This window comes from Elgaria multicarinata, chromosome 10, assembly GCF_023053635.1.
Source record: "Elgaria multicarinata webbii isolate HBS135686 ecotype San Diego chromosome 10, rElgMul1.1.pri, whole genome shotgun sequence".
Taxonomy (NCBI): domain Eukaryota; kingdom Metazoa; phylum Chordata; class Lepidosauria; order Squamata; family Anguidae; genus Elgaria; species Elgaria multicarinata.
In genome coordinates, this window is record NC_086180.1 from 12,880,609 (window position 1) to 12,906,877 (window position 26,269).

At 43.8% G+C, this 26,269-nt stretch overlaps 1 protein-coding gene across 1 annotated transcript in view; it reads right to left on the minus strand.

Moving 5' to 3' along the window:
- CCDC158 (coiled-coil domain containing 158) overlaps positions 1–25,939 on the minus strand; it is a 56,093-nt gene extending 30,154 nt beyond the window's left edge. The window contains exons 1-10 of the mRNA XM_063136075.1: positions 25,914–25,939; positions 24,584–24,705; positions 19,985–20,235; positions 16,554–16,663; positions 14,573–14,900; positions 11,511–11,587; positions 7,281–7,391; positions 4,800–4,914; positions 3,866–3,985; positions 2,306–2,503 (exon numbers count right to left, since the gene is read on the minus strand). Coding sequence (XP_062992145.1) covers positions 2,306–2,503; positions 3,866–3,985; positions 4,800–4,914; positions 7,281–7,391; positions 11,511–11,587; positions 14,573–14,900; positions 16,554–16,663; positions 19,985–20,235; positions 24,584–24,705; positions 25,914–25,939 — 1,458 coding nt within the window. The remainder of the gene's footprint in view (positions 1–2,305; positions 2,504–3,865; positions 3,986–4,799; positions 4,915–7,280; positions 7,392–11,510; positions 11,588–14,572; positions 14,901–16,553; positions 16,664–19,984; positions 20,236–24,583; positions 24,706–25,913) is intronic.
- Between the last annotated feature and the right edge of the window lie 330 nt (positions 25,940–26,269).

Below are 26,269 nucleotides of genomic sequence, written 5' to 3' on the forward strand. Positions count from 1 at the left end.
CTAGTAGTCTTACCTGGTTCTCTTTGGCAAAGCCAGATTGAGACCTCATTTGAAACTCTTGCAATCCTGTTACTTGGGTGCAGCCAGACATGTGTTTTCTTTGTTTGCTACCTCCCCAGCACCACTCAGCACCTCTCCAGTTGTCTGCTTTGAGTCAACCCCTCTCCCTGAAAAGAGCTCTTGATCCCACCACCACACCTTTGGTTTTAAACATAGAAAGTGTGGCAGATCAGGCAAACTGCTCACTCCTAATTCCGGATCATTAATGAACAAGTGGAAAAGAATTGGTCCCAATACCAATGTGGAACCCCACTATTTACTTCCCTCCATTGGGAGAAATGACCATTTATTCCTACTCTCTGTTTTCTGTTCTCTAATCAGATCCTTAAGAGGACCTCTCCTCTTATTCCATGACTGCTAAGTTTGTTCAGGAGTCTTTGGTGAGGGGCTTTATCAAAAGCCTTTTGGAAGGCCAAGTAAACAATGTCCACTGGACCACACCTGTCTACATGTTTATTGACTCAAAGAATTCTAGTAGTTTAATGAGACAGGACTTGCCTTTGTGGAAGCCATGCTGATTCTTCTTCAGCAGGACCTGCCCTTTAATATGCTTACTAATTTTGTCTTTAATAATGCTTTCAACCAATTTACCTTGGACAGATGTCAAGCTAACTGGCCTGTGATTTCCTGGATCCCCCCTGGATCCCTTTTTGAAAACTGGTGTTACATTGGCCATCTTCCAGTCCTCTGGTACAGAGGCTGAGCTTAGGGACATGTTGCATATTTCTGTGAGGAGTTCTGCAATTTCATATTTGAGTTCTTTGAGAACTCTATCATTGAGCTCCTTCAGACGGGGGGAAATCATTGGGTCTGAGGTTGCCTCTCTTCCGCTTCTGTAACAAGCTTCAATTACATGGGGGAAAAGAGCAGGAAGAGAAGCAGCCACGTGGCTTCCATAGCTTCAATGCAGTTTAATGGGACAGCATCATCTAGTGGGCATTTTATAGCAGAACTTCTCCTGCACACGGCAGGAAATAGCGATGCATATCAGAAGAGTCAGCTTTTCTGTTCCTTTTTTTAAATGGCTAAAACCGGGAAAGTTATTTATTTATTTCATTTCTATACCGCCCAATAGCCGAAGCTCTCTGGGCGGTTCACAAAAATTAAAACCGTGAAGAGCATAACAAAACAACGAACAATTTAAAAACACAAATACAAAATATAATATAAAAAGCATGACCAGGATAAAACCACACAGCAAAAATTGATATAGATTATAGTTGAAATGGAGCAGGAGACACGCAGGAGGATCAATGCGTCGTCAAAATGACCCACGGAGATCCGTGTGTGATCAGTCGCAAGCGTGCAATAAAACACTCATCTGAAGATGCTCACTGAGAACTAGCAATTGTACTTGATTCTGTTTAGAAGACTTGCTTAGAAAGATGTTGAATGTTTCATGCGTTTGAATTTATGCATGCATAAGCTTTTTAATTTAGTACTGTTGCGCTAGTACGTTTGTAGGAAAAAGACAAAAAGAGAAATCTTGTCCGAGAAAGTGTTTCTTAAGAAATAGAATTCTATATCATTCATATCAAGAGTGAAGTATTAAGCTTGCGCTATGATGGTGTCTGGTTTTTGGGAAGCTTTTAATTATGCGTGGTTAGTCAGGGAGCCCAGAGTTGCCTACATACTGACAACTTATTTTGAAAGAACTTCTGAAATAGGGCAAATGCCACAAAACGTAGGGGGGAAAAGAGCCTTGTTGGATCAGAACAAAAGCGGATCTAGTGTGGTGTTCTGTTCCCACAGTGGTCAAACAGGTTGCCATGGAAAGCCCACAAGCAGGACATGAGCGCAATTTAGCACCTTCCTGTCCATGTTCCCCAGCAACTGGTGCTCACAAGCATGCTGCCTCTAATAGTGAAGGTAGCATATAGCCATCAGGGCTAGTAGCCATTGATAGCCTTCTCCTCCGTGAATTTGCCCAATCCCCTTTAAAAACCAACCAAATTGCTCACCATCACTACATCTTGTGGAAATTAATTCCATAGTTCCATAGGTGATTTTTTTTAACCTCCCTTAAATCTCCCAGAAATCAGCTTCTTGGGATGCCCCCATTGGGTTTTAGTTTTGAGAGAGGGAGAAAAATGTCCCCCTATCCACTTTCTCCACATCGTGCATAATTTTGTACACCTCTACCGTGTCTCCCTTCGCTCGCTTTTTTTCTAAATCCCAGACATTGTAACCTTTCCTCATAGCGGAGTCGCTCCAGCCCCTTTTGCTCCGAAACAGAAGAACTGACCTGACGTTCGATTTGTCCCTGAGACTCCATCTTCATGGACTTCACGAGGGAATCCATGCGCTGCAGCTCCATGTTCTTGTTGTCCAGTTCTCTTCGCAAATGGTCAATGGTGATGCTGCTGCCGGTGTCTCGATCCCAGAGCCGCTTATTCTGCTCTTTTTCCAAATTGAGCTCCATATCTTTCTTATGCAGGTCACTCTGCAAGGCAAGGCAGCTCTGAAGCATCAAACACATGGACGCATTCGATCACTAAGGTCCCTGAAGAAGAACTTGTTGGTCCTACCTCAAAGGAAAGAGGCCTTCTGCTAGGTGGTGCTCACTTTGTGGAATGTCCTCCCCCTGTTGTGTTTCCCCAAACCTCTCGCCTCCTTGGGAGACAATAAAGGGGTCTGCCACGTAATCCACAAATTATTCAGGCAATAAACACCTCTTCCCACCTGAAGAGAGTCTAACCTCTAGGAACTTTCCTCTAGGCAAAACTATGCAAACTAAGCAAGACAATTGTCCTGCCTTTTCCCAGAATGCTTTAATTTCAAGGAGACTGGTTCTGAAGAAGCCTTTGGCGAGAAGCTAGCCGGGCTGACCTTCTCTTTAGCTCCACCCGTTTGAGTCTGCGGTGAACTCTGGGATCAGCTAGCCCTGAAGTGCCCTTCCCCTCTGAAGAATACTGATTTTCCACAGACTGTGTGTTGTTAACGTTTTCAGAGATAAGGTCTGGCGAAGGTTCATTCCCAGATGGTGAAGAGCCCGTGAGAGTTACCTCCCCTACTTCCCGTGTAGGCTGGTATGTTTCTGGCACTGTCTCTTCTGCTTCAGAATCTGATTCCGAATGATCGCCTGAAACTCCTTTCCCCAGCCTAAAGGAAACAGGCCTAATCAAGACAACCCGGTGGTTCCCCCCTTTTTTATTTACAGATAAATAACACAGAATAACGGGCTCAAGTTACAGGAAGCCAGATTCTGGCTGGACTTTAAGAAAAACTTCCTGTTAGAGCAGTACGACAATGGGACCAGTTACCTAGGGTGGTCATGGGCTCTCCCACACTAGAGGCATTCAAGAGGAAGCTAGAAAACCAACCGTCAAGTATGCTTTAGGGTGGATTCCTGCATTGAGCAGGGAGTTGGACTCAATGGCCTTTTAGGCCCCTTCCAACTCTGCTATTCTATGATTCTATGAAAAAATGGGGGTGAGGGGAGGAATGAGGCAGCCAGAGGGAGGAGAGGCAGTTCAGGCGCCGCTCATCCCTCTCTTCACCCCCCTCTGGCTGCCTCATTCCTCCCCCACCCACCCCCGGTGCTCAGCGCGGTGGCAGTGGAGCTGGCAACTCCGCACTCACGCTCCTTCCCGTGCAGATGCGTGGAAGGAGCGCCAATGCGGGAGCCAGAGGCCTCACAACACCAACACGGCGTCATCAAGACTGGGGCTTGGTTTTCCATTGTAGGCTCCGATGTTTCCCAATTTCTCAGCAGCGAGTAGAATTTCATCCATTGATCTGGGTGGTTAATACAGTGATTCACAAAAACCATTTTTACGGAGGTGCATCTGTCTCGGATTCCTACCACCAGTTGCTGAACTTGATCGTCTAAGTTTCCAGATTCCTGGCTGTACTGATCCCTCTCGATCTGAGCCTCAGCCATCTCGGAGTGAACCAGGTGCAGCTGTTTCTCCAGATCTTCTATCTAAAATATGAACACAAAGACACAGCCACACACGTATGGTCTTTCAGTAGCTTTCTACTCGGAATAGCTGGGCAGTGTGTATGCTCCAGGGCACAGGACTTTGCTTCCTGGGCATCTCACAGCTTTCTTTTTGTTTAAGCATGCCAACTTTCTAGCTTTGAGGACACATTTGAGAGCGTGTGGAACATGCCTGCAGGAATGTCAGAAACCAGGGCCAGCCCTATCATTAGTCAGAGGGAGGCAGTTGCCTCAGGTGGCAGATACTGGGAGGCAGCAGCAAGTGGTAAAGGAGAGAACTATGGGCGGTGTCAACAGCTCTGTGTCCACCAAGAAGGACCTACCATCAATATTCAAGACAGATTAATCTGCCGGTTCAGGCGGCTTCTGTACATGGAGGGGAGGTCTTCTTGTTATTTGCCTCAGGCAGCAAAATATCTTGGGTCAGGGCTGTCAGAAACCCAAACGGCGGGTGTCTGGCTGAAGATTTATAGAGTTTGAGGCCAGTGTTTCAGGTTCCCAGTGACAAGCAAAACCAAAATTACATGAAACAGCTAAAACTGACAAACTATGCAAGTTGGCATAATTTATGCTGATTGCAGAATCCTCTTTTTCTTGGCAAGGAATTTGGATTGCCTGCCTGCATTTTTTTTCAGAGCACACATTTCTGGGGACGCCTTTAGTTTTACTGATGCTGGGTTGCTATTATCTGATTTTATTCCTCCGTCCCCAAATGCTGAATGCGTTGCATTGATGATCACGAAGCACATACACCCATTATAACTGCAGATATGACCAACATCCTTTTTGCACCCACCTTGTCCTGAGACATCCTCCTTGATTCTCGTAGCTCGGAACGCAGCTGAGACACCGTGCTTTCGAGCTGATTGATCTGGCGCATGTACAATGCATTCTGGTTTCTTGCTTGCTCTCTTACGAATAAAATAGAAGGAAGAGAGAAAATAAACACCCTGAAACAATAATGAAAGTTCCACATATATGGGGATGACCAGCTCAGTCGTAAAGATATACAGCAAGCAGAAGGATGTTAGTTATCTAAACAACATGTCATTAAGGGCAAAATTCTTACACGTTTAGATGGGAAGGGGAATCCTAGTTTAGATGGCTTTTTAAAAGGGTTAGAATTCATGGAGGACAGGGCCTTCAATGGCTATGTGGGAGACATTGCCTTATCCGGTTGCTTGGGATTGTTTCAGCCATGGCCTACTATGAATTCTTAATGCGTCCCTCTACGCATTAAAGAAAGAGGGAAGTCATGCCCCCCTGCTTTTTTCCATCCCAGATTTTGAACTCCAAAAAGTTAATGGCTGAGTTCAGACAACACGATAACCAACGGTGGTTTAAATAGTTGACTGTTATTTAACCCGCCGCGGCTTATTGTGTTGTGTGGTGAGAGTTTTTTTTAACCAATGGCTGGTTATTTGGCTGAAACAACCAACACAAATAGCCAACGCTGTGCAGAGTTTGCTATTTGAACCACCATTGGTTATCGTGCTGTGTGGAGGGCACCGTTGGTTATTTCCTCGGCCACCATTGGTTATTTTGTCAGCCACACAATTGCAAGGCAAGAGTGGTCAAAGCAGCGGTCAAAGCTGCTCTGGTCCTGTCGGGAGGATAGGTTTTCAGCAGCAATGGCTGATGGGATACTAGCAGGAGGACTGAGGGAGGGAGGGAGATGAGTGAGTCAACTCAGCGAGGACTAATATTCAACTCAACACTGATCCTAATCCACACCATGGTTGATTATTATCATGCTGTGTGGAGAGTAGATTATCACCCCACTGTTGACTATCATGCCGATGATACACAATTATATCTTTCATCTCCGGAACTTTCTCCTGATGTTCACGATCGTATCTCGGCATGTCTTTCAGATATCTCAGCTTGGTTGCTTCATCGTCATTTGAAACTTAATATGGCAAAGACTGAATTGCTTGTTTTTCCTCCTAAACCTTCTCCTCATCTCTCATTCTCTCTTACTGTCAATGATGTTACACTTACTCCAGTCAAGGAAGCTCGTAGTCTTGGCTTTATATTTGATTCCTCGCTCTCCTTTATTCCTCATATTGAGGCAGTAGCTAAATCCTGTAATTTTTTCCTGTATAATATTGCTAGGATTCGATCATTTTTGTCTGTCTCTTCTGTCAAGACTCTTGTTCATGCATTGGTTATTTCTCGGTTGGACTACTGCAACCTTCTTCTCACTGGCCTTCCTTCTTCTCACATCAGTTCATTGGTTTCTGTTCACCACTCTGCTGCTAAGATCATCTTCTTGGCTCGCCGCTCTGACCATGTTGCTCCACTTCTGAAATCTCTTCATTGGCTTCCAATTCACCTTAGAATCCAATATAAACTTCTCCTGTTGACCTACAAAGCTTTTCACAGCCTAGTTCCTTCCTTTCTCATCTCTCACTATTGCCCCGCTCGTGCTCTTCGCTCCTCTGATGCCATGTTTCTCACCTGCCCAAGGGTCTCTACTTCCCTTGCTTGGCTTCGTCCATTTTCTTCCACTGCCCCTTATGCCTGGAACGCTCTTCCAGAACATTTGAGAACTACAAGTTCAATCGCAGTTTTTAAAGCTCAACTAAAAACTTTTCTTTTTTCTAAAGCTTTTAAAACTTGATTTTGATCTGACTTTTATACTGTTCGTTTTACTCTACCCTGTGCCTGTTTGGTGCATTCTCTTCCCCTCCTTATTGTTTTATTATGATTTTATTAGAATGTAAGCCTATGCGGCAGGGTTTTGCTATTTTATTGTTTTACTCTGTACAGCACCATGTACACTGATGGTGCTATATAAATAACAACAACAACAACAACAACAACAATAATAATAATATCATGTTGTCCAAACACAGCTGATTCCCGAGATAAATCTAGTAAGAAATCAAAGCCGATTCAATCAAACAAAGTGTGTGCATTTAGCAGATGACATTTGCTTTAGAATACTTGCAGAGATGCACTTGCAGAACAGTAGGACTGAGATCTTATGTAAACTGCTCAGAGAGCTTCAGCTATAGGGCGGTATACAAATGTAATAAAATAAAATAATAATAACAACAATAATATTTATTTATTGCATTTTTATACCACCCAATAGCTGAAGCTCCCTGGGTGGTGCACAAAAATTAAAAGAATTCAAAGTATAAAACAAACAGTATAAAAACATGATATAAAATACAATATAAAAGCACAACCAGGATAAAATCAGCAGCAGTGCAGAAATACAAATTTAAAATACAACAACAACAACAACAACAACAATAATAATACGTACTGAATGATTTCCATCTGGCTTTGGATATTGCTTGCATGGCTGAGGGAAGCATTCGCTTTTTCACTCAGTATTTCCAATTCCTGTTCATGTTCACTGATCAGCCTCTCAACACTATTACAAACAAAAAACAGAGAGGCAATATTTTATTTATTTATTTATTTATTTATTTCATTACATTTATATTATTTATTTATTTATTTATTTATTTAGAATATTTATATACCGCTCCCCATTGAAAAATTTCGGAGCGGTGTACAAGATAAAATGAAAATAAAAACAGAATAAAACAGTTAAAACCAAATTTAAAAAGAAGCAAAAATCAGAAACCCAAGGCTGCATGTTAAAGAAAGGCTTCTTGGAATAAAGATGTTTTCAGGAGGCGCAGAAAGGAGTACAAAGTCGGAGCCTGCCTGACCTCCAGAGGCAGGGAGTTCCACAGGAGGGGGGCCACCACGCTGAAGGCTCTTCCCCTGGTGGATTCCAATCGGAGGATGGATCTAGGTGGAACCACCAGGAGCAGGCCCTCGGATGACCTCAGTGACCGGGCAGGTTGGTAGGGGAGAAGGCGCTCTCTCAGGTATCCTGGTCCCAAGTTGTTTAGGACTTTGTACACCAGAACAAGAACCTTAAACCTGGCCCGGTAGCGAATAGGCAGCCAGTGCAGTTCCCTCAGCAGAGGAGTTACATGCTGGAAAGGGGCAGCTCCAGACAACAGCCGAGCTGCAGGATTCTGCACTAGCTCCAGCTTCCGGAGCAGCTTCAAGAGCAGCCCCACATAGAGCGCATTGCAGTAATCCAATCTTGAGGTTACCAATGCCTGTACCACCATGGCCAAGCTATCCCTGTCCAGGAGAGGCCGTAGTTGGCGAACCAACTGAAGATGGTAAAAGGCACTCCGAGCCGTGGCGGCTACTTGAGCCTCCAACGACAGAAATGGGTCTAAGAATACCCCCAAACTACGAACCTGTTCTTTCAGAGGCAGAGCAACCCCGTCCAGAACAGGCAATGAGCCTGTCTCCCGGACTCGGGAACCACTCACCCACAGGGCTTCCGTCTTGCCAGGATTCAGTCTGAGTTTATTGGCCCTCATCCAGCCCATTACTGAGTCTAGGCACTGGTCCAGGACCTGCACAGCCTCACCTGATTCAGTTGTCACAGGGAGATAGAGCTGCGTGTCATCAGCGTATTGATGGCATTTAGCTCCAAATCCCCTAATGACCGCTCCCAACGGCTTCACATAGATGTTAAATAACATTGACCGAAGCTCTCTGGGCGGTTTACAACAATTAAAAATGGTAAACATTAAAAGTATACAAAATTTAAAAACCATCAAAAACATAAAAAACTGTATAAAAACAACAGTATCCATTAGTATAAAACAGCATAAAAACAACAGTATCCAACAGAAAGACATCAGCAATCAATCCATACAGAAGCTAATGCTCAACATTTGGTCACATTCCAGTGTGACCAAAAAACAGAATTTGGGATTGGAGGAGTGTGTGCTGGGGGCTATGCAGCTAGGGGAACACTTAACAGCTGGGAGTCCTAAACAGCTTGGGTGCTGAGTATCTCAAAAGAACATACGAAGTGCCCTGCTGGATCAGACCGAGGGTCCAACCAGTCCAGCACGCTGTTCACACAGTGGACAACCAGCTGTCGACCAGGGACCAACAAAACAGGACTTCATGGAGCACCACCATCTCTATGACCCTCCCCACACACCCCAACTTGGGAATTAAGATGTTTTGACAAGTTCCTGCTCCAATTTGCATCTTATGTAAAATAAGAAGAAGATGCGAGGGAGACTGGAGCAGGCAGGGACCATCAGAGCCTGCTTAAGTTGGAAAAAAACCCCACCCCACAGGGCTAACATCTTCACCTTGTGGGGAAGAAGGAGCTGTTGGTTTGCCCCTCTATTGGAAGATGAGAGGACGGAGCAGGGCCTTCCCACCAGCCTAAACAGTCTCCTTAATTTCTTTTTATTTTCTCCCTCTTCCCTCCCCATACACTTTTCCTTGTGTGTCACGTCTTTTTTTTAGAATGTAAGCCTGAGGGTAGGGACTGTCTTCTTTATTGATACATTGTAAGCCGCTCCGAGAGCCTTTTGGCTGAGGTGCGGGATAAAAATACTCTAAATAAATAAATAAATTATGTGAGGCTAGATTAACCCACCCTAGAAGCAACCCAATGCTCTGGTACCCTTCCAAAGGAGCATCATCCAGCTTCCTTTGAAAATATTTCTATTTCAGATCGCCTTTGCTAACTGTTGATTAAAATCTATTGACTGGCTCCCGTTTTCCCTGCATATTGCTGATTTTTTTAAAATTTATTATATTAGTTTGGACTGTTTTATTGTGGTTTTAATTTTTTGTTTGTTGGCTGCTTTATTATTTTGCTGCTTACTGTTTTCGTTTGTATGGTAAATCAGCGTAAAACCTTCTCTGACAAGAAGCAGCATAAAAATATTCTAAAATAAATTGAAAATAAGAAAACAGAGAACAATGTGTTATATCAATGTTCTTTCACCCAGGGATGAAATCCAAACAGCCCCTAAGCACGACTCCACACTTTCCAGCGACAGAGGGTTCAAAAGCGCTTTTAGAACCTCTTCCAACTTCTCTCTTGTATTCATCCCTCTTAACCAATCCCTTAATTTCATTTTATTTTTCTCTATTAAAACTTTACTTAATCTACTTTTTAAATTCTCCGGGAAAGGATTTAAAGAGTAGATTAAGTAAAGTTTTAATAGAGAAAAATAAAATTAAATTAAGGGATTGGTTAAGAGGGATGAATACAAGAGAGAAGTTGGAAGAGGTTCTAAAAGATAAAAAATTAACTTGGTTAAATTATTGGCAATTAGAACAGTGGACTAAAAGTTGGGTAAGAGAAAATGGAGATTGTAGAGAATTGTCGAAGTCTGAGGAATTAATAGTAAAAAAAGAAAATGACAAGGGAAAAAGAATAGTGACAAAAGGGTTAATGAATGAAATATATAAAATATTGTTGGAGAAAGGGATGGTAGATAGTTCAGGAAAAATGGTTTGGGAGACAGATTTGAATGTACAAATAGGACAACAGAGTTGGGATGGAATATGGAGACAGAGAGTGTTGAGAAATATGTCAGTGAGAATAAAAGAGAATTATTACAAAATTATATGGAGGTGGTACCTAACCCCGGTTAGATTAAATAAGATAAATAACCAGCACTCAGCAAATTGCTGGAGAGGATGTGGGGGGAAAGGAACGTATTTACATATGTGGTGGGAATGCAAATATGTACAAAAATTGTGGAAGATGGTGTTTTCGGAGATTGAAGAAATTGTGGGAATGAAGATAGAACAAACACCAAGAGTTGCATTACTGTCACTATTTGAAGATTTAAAATGTAAAAAAGAAACTAAGGAACTGATAAAGAATTTGCTGACTGCAGCAAGGTTGATTGTAGCTAGGACCTGGAAGATTCAAGGTGATTATTGTATTGAAGAATGGTATAAAGAAGTATGGGATACAGCTATTAATGACAAATTGACATGTAATATTAAAGTGAGAAGAGGCATAGCAAAAACGAATGATTTTGAAGGAATCTGGAAACAGTTCCTAATATTGTGTTTTCTAAGGGAAGTGGGAAACCACCAGCAGAAGAAACTATGAGATTCTGGAAACAGGAGTAAGATCCCGAGGTGGGGGGTGCACTTTTATGTTAGGTATGATTATGTTAAATAGTTAAAGTGAAAATATACGATATTAATGTACTCAACATTTATGTAGTATGTTGTTGTTATTTTTTAATTGTAATGCTATATGCTTAAGTATTGGAAAAATAAAAATATATTAAAAATAAAAATAAAAAAGCGCTTTATTGATTAGTAATCAAGGCCTGGTCTCTTCAAAGGGAGCAATCAGACAAAGACATTGGGAATTCAGCACAGCATTTGAGCCTGCAAGGGGCAGGGCCCAGTAGCAGCACTAACCAATCAGAACATAACACTGGGGCATAGCTAATTTTGCTAAACAATTCTCTTTGTTTTAGAAACAATCCCTTTGCCTTACATTAAGCTAACTTTGACACAGGAGTACTGGAGCCGAAGCTCTTGTTTATGTTAGATAAGACAGATGCAAGGATGCACTCAAGGAGCTATTCTCGCACACATGACATTTTGCCTGCTGTATAATGGCTGCTTCACAGTTTCCTTTTAAAAATGGAGACACTTATGCTAACAAATGTACCTCTCTTGATGCTGATGGAGCAAAAGCTCGGTCTTGGACTGCGATTCTCTCTTCATCGTTTCCATTTGCTCTTCCAGCTGCCATTAATAAAACATTATAGTTTACAGCCAAGTCAGCAATCATTCTTATGAGAAAGCAGCCCTAAATAAGTGCTGGCATCTGACAGCTTAATGCACGTAATGAACCATCGGCCTGGTTTTCTGTCCTCTCACCAGAGGCTGTGACAATGGTCCTGGAAGTGCCCTATCGCTCGGGAGAACACCTTCTTAACTGTCAGCATCTGGAGGAAGGGAAGAGATCAGCACTTGTCTGATGAACGTATGAAGTTGCCTTATGCCGGTGGTGGGCAGCCTCCTTTAGCCCGAGGGCCAAATTCAATTTTAAAGAAGCTCTTGGGGGCCGCATTCCAGTGCAGGGTGGGGATGAAGGCAAAAGTTGTGGAGCCAAAAATACTAGGGGTGTGCACGGACCCCCCGCTCCGCCCCGCGGGCCGATCTGAAAATTTCGCATCGGCCTGCTCCACCCATACTCCGCTCCTCTTCGCCTTGGAGCTCCGGCTCCGAATCGGAGCTCCGCAGTGGAGGTGAGTGGCGCCAGGTAAGTAGCGCCAGTGGAGGGGAGTGGCGCCAGATGCGGCGGCAGGTAAGGAACCAAGGGGGAGGGGGGCCTTACCTGCATCCGTCCGCGGTCCGTCGGCTTCTTCAATTGAGCCCGCGGTTCAGCCAGGAAGTCTGGGCCGCAAGTGCGACGGACCGCGGACGGACGCAGGTAAGGGAGAGGAGGGGGGGTTTACCGGGCCCTGCCGCTGTCGCCGCATGGGCGACAGCAACAGCGGCAGGGCCCTATAAACCCCACTTACCTTTCCGGCGGAGCTCCGGATCGAGGCAAAGGATCCGCCTTCACCTCGATCCTCTTCGCCACGCTCCGCCGGCCCCCCAATCCTCTTCGCCTCCGCCTTAAGGGGAGGCGAAGCACCCCGCTCCGCTTCTAATTCGCCGGTCTGATTAGAAGCGGAGCACATCCCTAAAAAATACAAACAAAAGGCAATAAATACCTGCATACTATAGCTTAAAGCTCACTGCCAGGCACTAAGCCTTAGGAGAGGCATTTTAACTTTTTAGAATGTGTGTGTGTGTGCGCGCGCAAAAGCAGGGAAACCACCAACTCATTGATGTTTGGGGGAAAGGGGAGGGGACACGGGAGGGAGTGTGGCTTCCTGGAGATTCCTAGAGGGCCAGATTTGGCCCCAGAACCCAGCTTCCCCATCCCTGTCTTTTACTGAGACAGATCATTAATTTGTCCGCTGTCTACTCTGAGAGACTTTGGCTCAGTTCAGACAACACTAGGGTGACCATATGGAAAGCTGCAGGAGCCTTGCCCTCTTTTAAATCTGGTCACTCTAGCATAGCTCCTGCACCTTTAACTGTTGTGACGAAGAGGAAATTTCACCAGGTTCCCCATATATACAAATGACACCTGCTGAAATTCCCTTTTCTATGCAACGGTTAAAGATACAGGAGCCCTGTCCTCCTTTCTATATGGTCATCCTAGGCAACGTGTTAGTCAATGCAGTGTGAAAACTTCACTCAACGGTGAAGTTCACTTCACTCCCCACACAACATGTTCCAACTCCACCGTTGTGTGACTGTGGGCTCCCGTGGAGTTGAGTAGAAGTCAATACAGTGTTTAATTTAGGGTGACCAAGTGTCAGGATTTCCCTGGATTTGTCCTGGTTTTTGTTCTTTCCATAGTGTCAGGGGGGGATTTTCTATAATTTTCAATAATGTCCTGGAATGACACACCTTCCCCTTTAAGGCTGCCATTAGCATGGCAGGAGGGAATGACATGCTTTCTTGAGGCACATCATTCCCCCACCCCGAGCTCCAATTGAGGTCTTAAAGGGGAAAGTGGGTCATTCGTGGACATTATAGAAAAGGCCCCAATTGGAGTGGATGGTGGTGGTGCAGAATGAAATCCTTTCCCTTTTCCACTCCAATCGGGTTCTTTAAGGTGGCGGTGGAATAACGTACTTTCTGCAGGACTCAGAAAGCTTCTTCCCCACACACACACTAGGTGTCCTCTTTTTTGGTTTCCCAAATATGGTCACCCTAGTTTAATTGACATTTCATCTCCCCTCCCTCCCCGGTGGTATCCCAACAGCCATTGCTGCGAATCTGAACTAGGACTGCAGCAGGGAGGCAAAGGGTTAAGGCTGGCCCCACCGCCACACTAGAGTCCCAAACCAGACCAGATCAGGGGCCCCACCCCTGAAATTTGTTTTTAAAAAGCCACCCACACCGTTGCTTGTTGCAAGATTGGCTTTCCTTCCTTTGCAGGGAAAAGCGAAATGCAATGGTGGCACTTGGATTGTGACTAATGTCTGCAAATGACACTTGAGGGGACATTTGAAGCACATGATAAGCTGATAGTAGGGTAAGGACTCAAGTATTATCCTCAGCTGTTCTTTCCTCCTGAAATGGCTTCTCCCCGGCCATTTTTCTTGTGATGGGTTAATTCTGATTATCCAGCAAAAGAAAAAGACGAAATTTCAGGAAGAGAGGGTGTTTTTTTTGCCCCCTGCCTGCCCTTGCTGTACTTTAAACCTCCCCAAACCCGCCCTCTAAGTCCAATCATATAGGAACCAAAAGTGTCCCAATTTTGAAACATGGATCTGCTGCCTTCAGATCTGGTCTTGGCCTGCTGAGCCCAACTAGAAGTACCATCCAATGCAGTGCTGTTTCCACTTAAGCCTCAGTGACTTCAAAGGGACCCAAGTGTGCATTACTGTGTCCCAGGAATGAGGCCAATGAGGTTGGGCAAAGATGGTAAACAAAGATAACACTGTGGATAGACTCAAAAGGGTGACCCGAATCTATCTCATGAAATAGGATATGGTACCCAACGTAAAACCGAGACTAGCTGGTGTTGGGCTCCCACCACCTGGTTAGGATCAATCTGCCCCTGATTATGCCAGGGTTCCCCCCTCCCTCCACTCCAGAGTACACGGTGCCTGCATGCCAAAAAAAAAAGCCTCAAAATGGGCTAGAGGGCAAAAAACTTACTGGGACAAGCCTGCTTCTGAGACGACACATCTCTGCGTCTAGATCTCGCAGGACTTTGCCGAAAGCGGAGGGCAAGTTGCAGACATGGAGGTTGGTGATGCTCTCGTGTTCATAGATCTTCTTGCCTGTGTTCTCTTCGTAATTCAATAGGACATTCCGGAGTTCCTGGAGCACATCTTCATGGCCCTGTATCATCTTCTTCAGATGCTCTGCTTGGTTGTTGGCTTCCTTCAGCATCTCCTCCTGAAGCAGGTTGGCTGTCTGCAGCTCATTAACTGTGGTCTTCAGCTTGCAGTTGAGGTCCTCTTGGGTTTGGGACTCTCTTCGTCTGTTTCGCAGAAAAGGAAGCATCCAATATGAATTTATTTATTTATTTATTTTATTTTATTACATTTTTATACCGCCCACTAGCCGAAGCTCTCTGGGCGGTTCACAAAAATTAAAACCACAATAAAACAACCAACAGGTTAAAAGCACAATTACAAAATACAGTATAAAAAGCACAACCAGGATAAAAACCACGCAGCAAAAATTGATATAAGATTAAAATACAGAGCTAAAGCAGTAAAATTTAAATTTAAGTTAAAATTAAGTGTTAAAATACTGTGAGAATAAAAAGGTCTTCAGCTGGCGACGAAAGCAGTACACTGTAGGCGCCAGGCGGACCTCTCTGGGGAGCTCATTCCACAACCGGGGTGCCACAGCGGAGAAAGCCCTCCTCCTAGTAGCCACCTGCCTCACTTCCTTTGGCAGGGGCTCACGGAGAAGGGCTCCTGTAGATGATCTTAAGGTCCAGGCAGGTATATATGGGGAGGCGTTCCTTCAAATAACCTGGCCCCAAACCGTTTAGGGCTTTAAATGTCAATACCAGCACTTTGAATTGGGCCCGGACCTGGACTGAATTTTGGAGCCTCAAGCAACTACCGTATTTCTTCGATTCTAAGACGCCATCGATTGTAAGATGCACACTAATTTCAGTACCACCAACAGAAAAAAAGCTTTGATTCTAAGAAATAATAAACGCTTTTTAGAGATGTTTATATGGGGGGAAAAGTGCGTCTTAGAATCGCAGAAATACGGTAATAGCTTCATCTCACGGACCTGTTTTCCTCAAATTATCCCTACAGCACTAAGCTGTCGGCGTTGTTGTTGTTGCTACCGAGTGGCAAGATCCTTTGCACATCAGGAAGTGGGTTTAAGGGGGGAAATGTAAAAAAAAAATCATAAAAAATCAACGGATGACTCAATCCGATCCACATTTGGTATGCTTAAAGCTCTCCTTAATATCTATTACTGTGCCAATTTTGACGTCTTTATCTTTAAAGCTTGCGCAGATGTAAGCATTTGTTTAATTTTTCTTCAAATCCTGCTCCTGCACCCCAGGGGCTGCTCGGATGATACGCTCGAAAACTAGTATCAAAATACGGCGAGTCTTTTGCTTTTATAGCACAATTAAAGCAGGATGCATAGTACTTCACAATAAAAGCAGATTATAAGGTGGAAAACTTTGGAGTCCTTTGCATGCAATTCTCAGTGATTGCACAGTATAACGCTGGTGTGATAAAGCTCTGCATTTATGGCTCCAACAAGACAGTGGCCTGGTTTGCACATAATGAGAAGCCACCATGACAGAATTTCCCCATGGGGCTTCTTGGTGCAGCAGCGGCCACCATTTTGAATATTTGGGGTGCGGCAGAGCTCGTCATTATATGTGAACCCACCAAGGGTGGGTTGTTAGGGTGGTTGACAAGCCACCCACAACCCAAAAACAGCGCATAGGTTCTGGGTAACTTGTCAAGCACCCCAACAACCCACGTTCACCGGGTTCACACATAACGAGAAGCCGCTGGGGCAAAGGATTGGATCACCAACTTAGCTTCCACTGCAAGCCACTGGGCCACATGGGCTGTGATGATCATGTAAACCAGGTCGATATATTAAAACACACAGCGTCTCTGGTTAGTGCTGTGAAAATGCTCACCTGAGATCAGTAATTGAGTCTTTTTCCCTTATTGCCTCCCGAAGGTTTGTCTGCAACTCAATTATTGTCTGTCTGAAAGTGAATTTCTGTTGCTCATGTTGTTCTGTAGCCTGCAGGAGGTGAAATAAGATCATGAAACAGTTCTGAATACTAGACTGAATATACTTTGGAGGAATGGGGATATTTCTGTAGGAGACAGTCAAGAAGCTGCAATTAAAAGAAGCCTTGTAATGGTCCTTGGTGATAATACATCGACTTCTGGCCATTGTACCAGTCTGATGAGGGCAAAAGATCTCAAACATGGTAGATAATTCCTGTTTAACAGAGAAGCCATAGGACGGAGTCTCCTTTATCCCTAGCCCTTAGCAACATCCACTCATACGGACACATAAATCGATACTTAGAATCTCATCTGCAGAGTAAAATGTAAACTGATTAAATTGGATCCCTAGGAGATATAGACAGAAATTTCTTTTAGGGTAACCATATGGAAAGAAGGATAGGGCTCCTGAAGTATTAAAAGCTGTATAGAAAAGGGAATTTCAGCCGGTGCTGCATGCATACAAATGATACCTGCTGAATTTCCCTTTTCTATATAACTGTAAAGAAGTATATTACTATTACTGTGTTTTTTGCTAAGTGTAAGCCGCTCTGAGAGCTTTTTTTGGCTAAGGAGTATAAACATGATAAATAATAAATAAATAAAGATACAGGAGTCCTGTCCTCCCTTCCATAGAGTCACCCTAGTTTCTTTGCCTTGACAAAATTTAAATTCAAGCAATCTGGGGCATAAAGTTTAAGTCCAATGTCTTTGTATCCACTCTCCCACTGCTATAATCACAGCACCTCTCTCTTTAGGTTGGCACCATTCAGGCATCGAAGGCAAAATTCTAGTCCTTTGTGTTAAAACTCTCCATATTCCTGCCTTCTTCCATATTTTGAATTATTTATTTTATTATTTATTTATTTAAAATATTTATATCCCGCCCTATATCGCTAAGACCTCAGGGCGGCGTACAGATAAAAACATACAGTATAAAACAATCAACACACACTTAAAAACAAATTAAACCATGATCCAAGTTAAAATACTGTCAAGAAATACTTTTGTAAACCGCCGTGAGAGCCTTTTTTGGCTGAATGGCGGCATAAAAAATCCTTAAATAAATAAATAAATAAATAAATAAAATATATAATTTAAAAGCAATATATACAGTTAAAACAATTAAAACAATGTGCCAGTGAGTTTAACCATCAAAGGCTTTATTAAAAAGCCATGTTTTTACTTGGCGTCGAAATGAAATCAACACTGACGCCAGTCGGGCCACCTCTTCCTTCTACTTTCAGCCCATACACTTCGTTCTGTTACCTTCTCCCAATCTTATATCCAAGCCTCTCCCCTACCATGCCTAGAGAAGCCTCATTGTCTCTGGGAATATCTGCACTACAGCCATAAACTGGCTTCACAGTCATTCTCTATTCTTGGGGAAACTTTTGTGAACAGTCAATCTGTGAGCAGGACTGGGGATCTTTAATAAAAGTATCTCAAAACCCACAAAACTTCTAACTCCCACAATTCTTGGGAGGAAGCCAAAGCAACCAGAAAACCAACATGATTATACTATAGCTAGCTAGCTTGGTTTTTAAAACCCATTTCTTCATCTTCTTTACATCCATCCTTAGCAAAGCCTCCCCCAGTTTCACTGTATTTTCCTCTGGCTCAGGGCCAAATTAGATGTGTGATGTTAATTGCATGAATTCTGCTCAAGTTCTCGAAAACTGCCAGTATCATACCGCCTTTATAAAAATCTATGGTGCGACCACATTAAGAATACTGCGTACAGTTCTGGTCACCACACCAAAAAAGGATATTACGGAGCTGGGAAAAATGCAGAAAAGGGCAACTAAATTGATTAAGGGGCTGGAGCATCTCCCCTATGAGGGAAGGTTAAAACAGCTGGGATTGTTTAGCTTGGGGGGAAAAGGAGGCTAAGGGGAGACATGATAGAGGTGTACAAAATTATGCACGGTATGGAGAATGTGGATAAGGAGACATTTTTCTCCCTTTCTCAAAATACTGGAACCCATGAAACTGATTGGTGGGAGATCCAGAACAAATAAAAGGAAGGACTTCTTCACACAGCGCATAGTTAAATTATGGAACTCACTACCACAAGATGTAGTGATGGCCACCCATTTGGATGCCTTTAAAAGGGGGTTGGGATAAATTCCTGGAGGTGAAGGCTATCAATGGCTACTAGCCCTGATGGTTGTGTGCTATCTCCAGGATTCGAGGCAGTAAGCCTGTGTGCACCAGTTGCTGGGGAACCTGGGTGGGAGGGTGCTATTGCACCACGTCCTGCTTGTTCATCCCTGGCCGATGGCTGGTTGGCCATTGTGTGAACAGAGTGCTGGACTAGATGGACCCTTGGTCTGATCCAGCATGGCTCTTCTTATGTTCTTAACTGCCTGTGCTCTAGCTATTTGCATTGGTGGGAAAGCCTCCACTGGCACCAATAGAGGTGTCCCTCTCAATGCAAATAGCAACCAGGGTTGGTGAGGGTGAGATTTTACTGAAGGTGGAGGGGGAGTTAAAACGTTTCCCTCCCCACCCCATGTGGTCCCAGTCATCCTCAGGCTTTCTTGTGGCTATTATTTTAACACCTGTCTCCTCTACTCATTTGTGAACCCTGAGCTCTCTGCTTCCTCATAGCAACAACAGTCCTGTCCATCCAGTCGAGGTGGGAAGCCCTCTCGGCAGGAGCCACACACTTTTTTGCGCTGTGTACACCACAGGGTGCTAAATAAATATTAAATAGCAGTCACGGAACATAAAGGATGATACGAGCATCAATCCTTAGAAGAGCCTGAGACAAAACCAGTCTGTGCTCCTGCCACTGAGTCGAGATAAAGGAGGTGGTGCTGCCAGCATCATGACGACAGAATGTATTGGATCGAAAAATCTAGTTGTAATCAGGGGTGTGCACATGCACATCGATGCTGTGCATGTGTACAAAAAGGGCAGAATTTGGTGCTGGGCACAGAATCCTGCATTCTCAACATATGTTTTAAAAAGAGCTAGTTTCTAGCTCTTACAGTTCAAAAGATAAGTTTGAACATTTGTGCGCAATTAATATAAAAGAGAGTGAATTCAGTAGGATTTCTAATTTTTGAGCCATTGCACCTCCCCATAACTAGCAGAAGCATAGAAATTAGGCAAATTAAAGTAAATGTCTGTACTTTTAATAATTCATACAGGCTGCACACCTCAGCTTTTCTTAGCAGAGAATGTAAGTTACCTTGGCAAACAGTTTTGATTTTGGGGTGGTGGTGGGATGTGGTTTTTCTAGTACCAAGAATACACAGCCCTGTAGTATCCATTCTCTATGGTACCATGGCACCAAGAGTCTTGTGCCAGGTTTGAAACTCACTTCACTTAGCCTCTTCTGAAGATCTCTGACTTGCTGAGCATATTCTTCCAAGATGGTATCGATCTGTTCTTTCCTGGGATAACTAGTGGGTTTTTTCAGGGTCTCAATGTCCAACTCGTATTGAGAAAACAAGAGTTTGGGAGGGCTGGTGCCAGCAGAAGTAGGAGTGGAGCAAGCGGAGCCCTCCATCACTGAGTTGCGCTTGCTGGAAGACGGTAGATTCGCGCTGCTTATAAATGGAACGGAAGCACCTAAGACAACAACACAGAACTTCAGGGAAATCGAAGGAAGTGGAAAGGCTCCAGTTGTAATGTAAGTGTGGTGAATGCTGCCTGACCACTTACCTCTTTCACAGCCACCCACGTCTACGCAAACGGATGCTCAAAATGAGCATCAAACACCACCATTCTCTAGTAAAGGTGTAGACGAACATTGGACAGTTCTCTGAAACAGTGCAAACTGATAGCGTGATGAATTCTTCGTCTGGGAATTAATATTTTCAAGGGATTTCAGGGTGGTTTAGCCTCAGTCCCCTGCTGGCTAACCTAGGTCATCCACAGATAACTCAGGGCTCATCTACACCAAGCAAGATATTGCACTATGAAAACAGTATATAAAAGGCAGGAGCCACACCAAGCAGGATTTAGCAGTATGAAAGTGGCATATGGTATGTCTCAATGGGCCCCAACAGTTGTCAGTGTACTTCAATACCACTATAAAGTATAGTGAGGGAGGAAGCAGCAGCCAGGCACCTCTCCACCGTGCCTGGGTCCAGCTCCAGCTGAGAGCCCCCCCCTCCTGCTACCAACTGTCTCTGCAGAGGCCACCAGTGAGGGAGGAAGCAGCAGCCAGGCACCTCTCCACCGTGCCTGGGTCCAGCTCCAGCTGAGAGCCCCCTCCCTCCTGCTACCAACTGTCTCTGTAGAGGCCACCAGTGAGGGAGGAAGCAGCAGCCAGGCACCTCTCCACCGTGCCTGGGTCCAGCTCCAGCTGAGAGCCCCCTCCCTCCCGCTACTACTGTCTCTGGAGAGGCCACCAGTGAGGGAGGAAGCAGCAGCCAGGCACCTCTCCACCGTGCCTGGGTCCAGCTCCAGCTGAGAGCCCCCTCCCTCCTGCTACTACTGTCTCTGGAGAGGCCACCAGTGAGGGAGCAAGCAGCAGCCAGGCACCTCTCCACCGTGCCTGGGTCCAGCTCCAGCTGAGAGCCCCCTCCCTCCTGCTACTACTGTCTCTGCAGAGGCCACCAGTGAGGCAGCAAGCAGCAGCCAGGCACCTCTCCACCGTGCCTGGGTCCAGCTCCAGCTGAGAGCCCCCTCCCTCCTGCTGTCAACTGTAACTGCTGAACTTTGTAACTAAGATTGTAGTGCCTGAATTTGCTTTCCTTTCCCCCCTCCTCCTCCTCCTCCCTCCCAATCCCCTTTCCTTTTGTGTCATGTCTTTTAGATTGTAAGCCTGTGGGCAGGGACTGTCAAGAAATACTTTTGTAAGCTGCCGTGAGAGCCTTTTTTGGCTGAATGGCAGCATAAAAATCCTTAAATAAATAAAAATGAATAAATAAATATAAAGCAGAAGTGTGGCTCCTGCTTGGTGTAGATATGCCCTCAAGTTTCCCAGTGAAACTATACACACTACCCACCAGAGATAACCGAGCTGGCATTTATTATTATTATATTATTATTTTTATTTGTATCCCGCCTTTTGCCCAATATTTAGCAGCCCCAATTACTGTGAGTCAGGGGACTCAGCTATTCCAAGGGATTCTAGACCCTGTTTCAACTCACTTCAACCTTTCATTCACCTCTTGAATGCATAACAAGTTGGGCTGAAGTGTGTTCAAGGGTATCTTGTCACCCCCAGGATGACTGTTTGCATAAGCAGTCTCTCAGATATGGGAATGGCCATGTTGTCAGATGGCCACAGTTAACAGTCCTCCATATCACGTTCTTTCCTTTATCCCACGATGTGGGATTGGTTGTTGTCAAATTATGTGTTTAACAACAGCTCCCACCACCACAACCAGTGGTAGATAATGAAATGGAGCAGGGGTAAAACAATGCATGATTCAACATCATCATATTACAGGCAAGCAAAAGTACACATCATGGGGAGAGCTAGGAGAACATCACACAGGGAGGCCTCTTTTTCAATGGCCATCAACCGCCTAGTCTGTCGCCAATTCTCTTTTCCCAACCCTTCATGAAATAACTGGAAAAGCCTAAACAAATTTGGGGTGTGGGAGGGATGCAACAAATCGTACCATCAAAATAAGAGGATGCAAACTGAATACATGTGTTCTACTTTCATAATTTTCAACTTGGGATATTTTAAGGACAGTTCCCTCTAACTACAGTCTGCTCATGTAGGAACTCTGAATGGATCACCTTTCCTTTGTAAGGCCTGAAAAAAGCCTTGGCATGTCAGCAGTGGATCCTTCTTTCCTCAGATAGACGTCTTCAGTGTTCTACATGCCTGCCCTGCCTCCTAGAATTCTCATATCAGTGTGGAATGGGCACAGGGCAGGCTGCAGCATGACTGAAAACTTATCCTGCACTACCTGCAGGAGCACTAGATCTTTTGTGTTTCTCCTTAATGCAATTGCTTTTTTCAATTATTTTAGGTAGATATGAAAGTAGTTAAAGGTGTGATCTCCTTTCCACCTCTCTCCTACAAATCCAGGTTAGATCTGTACCTCTTCATCTGTCAATCCACTACTTAACATAAGGGCATGAGAGTCTCTGACAAAAATCTCAGTGGTCACTGTGTATGTGTAGAGAGGAGGCATGAAGAAGTTTGCTAGGGGTTATCTCTCTTTTTCCCCCTTAAACATAAACACGTACAATATCTTCATACATCAACTTAAAATACTACATAATAATAAAAATTAATAAAAAATTAACCAAAATAATTATAATAAGAGCCCCCCACCCCTGGGACCTTTATTCTCCTTTCTAAAATTGTAACGATTCTTGCGAAGGTTTGCATCCTTTCCCCTTTTCTAACACAAACTCCACAAATGGTTTCCATATCTCTTCAAAGTCATTCCGCTTCGATACTCATTTCTTAACTTTAATACTACATGTAAGTCTGTCGTTAATAGCAATATCCCAGATTTCCTTATACCACTCTTCTATTTGATATTCGCTAGGGGTTATCTCTCAAGGAGGCCAAGACGTATTCCATTAAGGTGATTATTCCTTTCTCTTGCCAAGCAGGGATCTATATATTGAGATCTGGGGGTATTCCTATGTGTCCAGTGCACAGTGCATTTGGGGCCCAACTGGATGGCTGATGAAGACTGGATGGCTGATGAAGACTACATCGCCTGGTTATTCCACAGGACAGGTTAGAGGGGCCTCACCTCTGACCACTTCTACTGATAATTTGTATTATTATTATTATTATTATTATTATTATTATTATTATTATTATTATTTGTATCCCGCCTTTTGCCCAATGCTGGGCCTCAAGGCAGCCTTACAAAGTTTAAAATATACATGGGGGAGGGGGAAACAAAACCATAAACATTTAAAATACACAACAAAATTATAAGACATTAACATAGATGGAGGGCCAGATTCTTCCCCAAAGGCCTGCTGGAACAAAAAAGTTTTAGCCTGCTTCCGAAAGCCCATCAAGGAGGGAGCCAGCCTAGCTTCCCCAAGAAGAGAGTTCCAGAGCACCGGAGCAGCCACCAAGAAGGCCTTCTCCCATGTTCCCACCAAGCGTGCCTGTGAAGAAGATGGGACTGAAAGAAGGGCTTCTCCAGAAGATCTCAAAGCACGGGCAGGCTCATAAGGGAGAATACGTTCTTTCAAATAACCTGGACCCGAGCCATATAGGGCTTTATAGGTCATAACCAGCACTTTGAATTGTGCCCGGAAACAGACTGGAAGCCAGTGGAGCTGTTTTAACAGGGCAGTTGTGTGCTCCCTGTAACCAGCCCCGGTCAACAATCTTGCTGCAGCTCTTTGAACACTCTTCAAAGGCAGCCCCACGTAGAGCGTGTTACAGTAATCCAATCGGGATGTAACTAAGGCATGTGTCACTGTGGCCAGGTCCGACATCTCTAGGAACAGGCGCAGCTGGCGCACTAGCCTTAACTGTGCAAATGCACTCCTGGCCACCGCCGAAACCTGGGCATCCAGGCTCAGGGCTGAATCCAGAAGTACACCCAAGCTGCGGACCTGCGTCTTCAGGGGGAGTGTAACCCCATCCAGCACAAGCTGAATCCCTATTCCCTGATCTGCCTTTCGACTGACCAGGAGCACCTCTGTCTTATCTGGATTAAGCTTCAATTTGTTTGCCCTCATCCAATCCATTACTGCCAACAAACACCGGTTTAGCACAGAAACTGCTTCGTTTTAAAATGTTTACCGTTCTTCAAAACCTTTTCGATATTTACCTATACAACTCCTGCAAAGTAGGTCACTGTTACTATCATTTTATAGATGGGGAACTGGGCTGAGAGATTTGTTCAAGGTAGGATGTGAACAAAGTTCTCCTAACTTTCTATTTGCTGGATGAAATTATTTGCTTTGAAAATACCATATGGCCAGCTGCAAGGCACTTCCCATTTAAATATATACAGTTTGTACGCACCTAAACTTGTCAAGTTGGAAGGAGAGGAAGCCCCTTCTCGCCGCGTTATGGATTCCACTGAGAACTTGGTTGCTTCTTCCTGGAGTTTCAAGGTCTCTTGGGTTTGCCGTTGCAGCGCTTCCCTGTGCAATCAAATGACAGAATATGAATAGAATCATCAACTACACAACCTAATATTTTCATTCAGAACACATTCCAAAATGTACATGCTGTCCCATCAAGGGTGTCCCATCAAGGGAGAGCTATTCCACCTGCTCCCCTCCCCCACCCTTCCACACTTGGGAGACTTTAAAAAGCAAGGCTGCAGCTGCAGTTTGGGAGACACAGCTTCACAGGAAGAGACGCTGTGCCATCAAGGGTGAGCTATTCCATCTGCTCCCCCTCTCCCCCACCCTGCCCACCTGGAAACCTCAAGCATCATCAGACAGGGGGAAATTGCGGTTCCCTACCGTCGCTTCTCTGCACCTGTTTCACAGTGCTTCTACTTTCTTCCCGAAGAAGGAAGAGGAAGTAAACAAAGACCACATGGCCCATTCATGGGCCGCTTTTCCTGCACACAGCAGGAAATGGCGGCACATTCCGTTTCCATAAAAAAAAAAGTCGGATTAAAAGTGGTCCAGTTTGTGATGGAAAAAAGGCAAGAAGGAGCAGGAGGCAAATGACAACGTCTAAAGGATGTGCAAACATCCGTAAGTGGGCAGTAGCGAGTGTGCAATAAGACGCTCGTCTGATGAACCCCTATAAAAGCAAAGCTGGAGCTGAAGTTTGGGAGACACTGCTTCAGGGGGAGAGACGCTATTCCAACCAAGTTATTTTTTCTTATCTGTTCTGTTTTGATGTTAACTTGTATTTAGCATTTTTAAAATATTGTTATGATATTGTTGTTTAGTATATTGTTAAATATTGTTGTAATATTGTTTAATATTTCTGCTGATATTTCTGCTGTAAAATTTACATTTAGTAGAGTCGAATGGATTATTGCATTCATTGTATTGTAAACTGCTGATCTACATTATTTTATGCACAACGCTTTGTAATAAAGTGCTATATAAATAATAACAATAGCAATTACAATGAAAGTGAAAAACATTAATACATGGCACACCTTAACACACATGCACTGATTACCATTTTCTTATCTGAACATAAGATGTCACTTTATAAATAAATATTAAATAATAACAGAAATACTAGTTTTGATTGACAGATACGCTTTACTGTTATATTCCCTTGTAAAAGTATTAATGAACACGGACATTCCTGTGGTAAAAAATGTTAACTGCAAGATGTTATAGAGAAGTCTGGATAATAGCATAAAAATAGATACTACCGTAGCTCTTTAATGTTCTTGCTCATTTTTGCAAATCCTGCAAAAAAATAAAAACAATATGTATTGTTACATCAGAAATCAGGTTCATAAAATCTGTATGATAAAGAATACAGATAAACTCAAGTGTTTTATAAGTATGCATAGCTTATGTCATGTGTATGGTATATTTTAACAAACTGATTATGTATTTCTAAAATGATTGTGTATTTTTGCTGTTAGAAGTGCAAAACAAACAAAATGTTTTTAAAAATAGAAGTCCAAAGCATTGATATCTAACTTTCACTAGGAAACTACTTATTTAACATTTTAAAAATCTGAATTAATAGCTTGCTTTACACAACAGTCTCAAAGTGGTT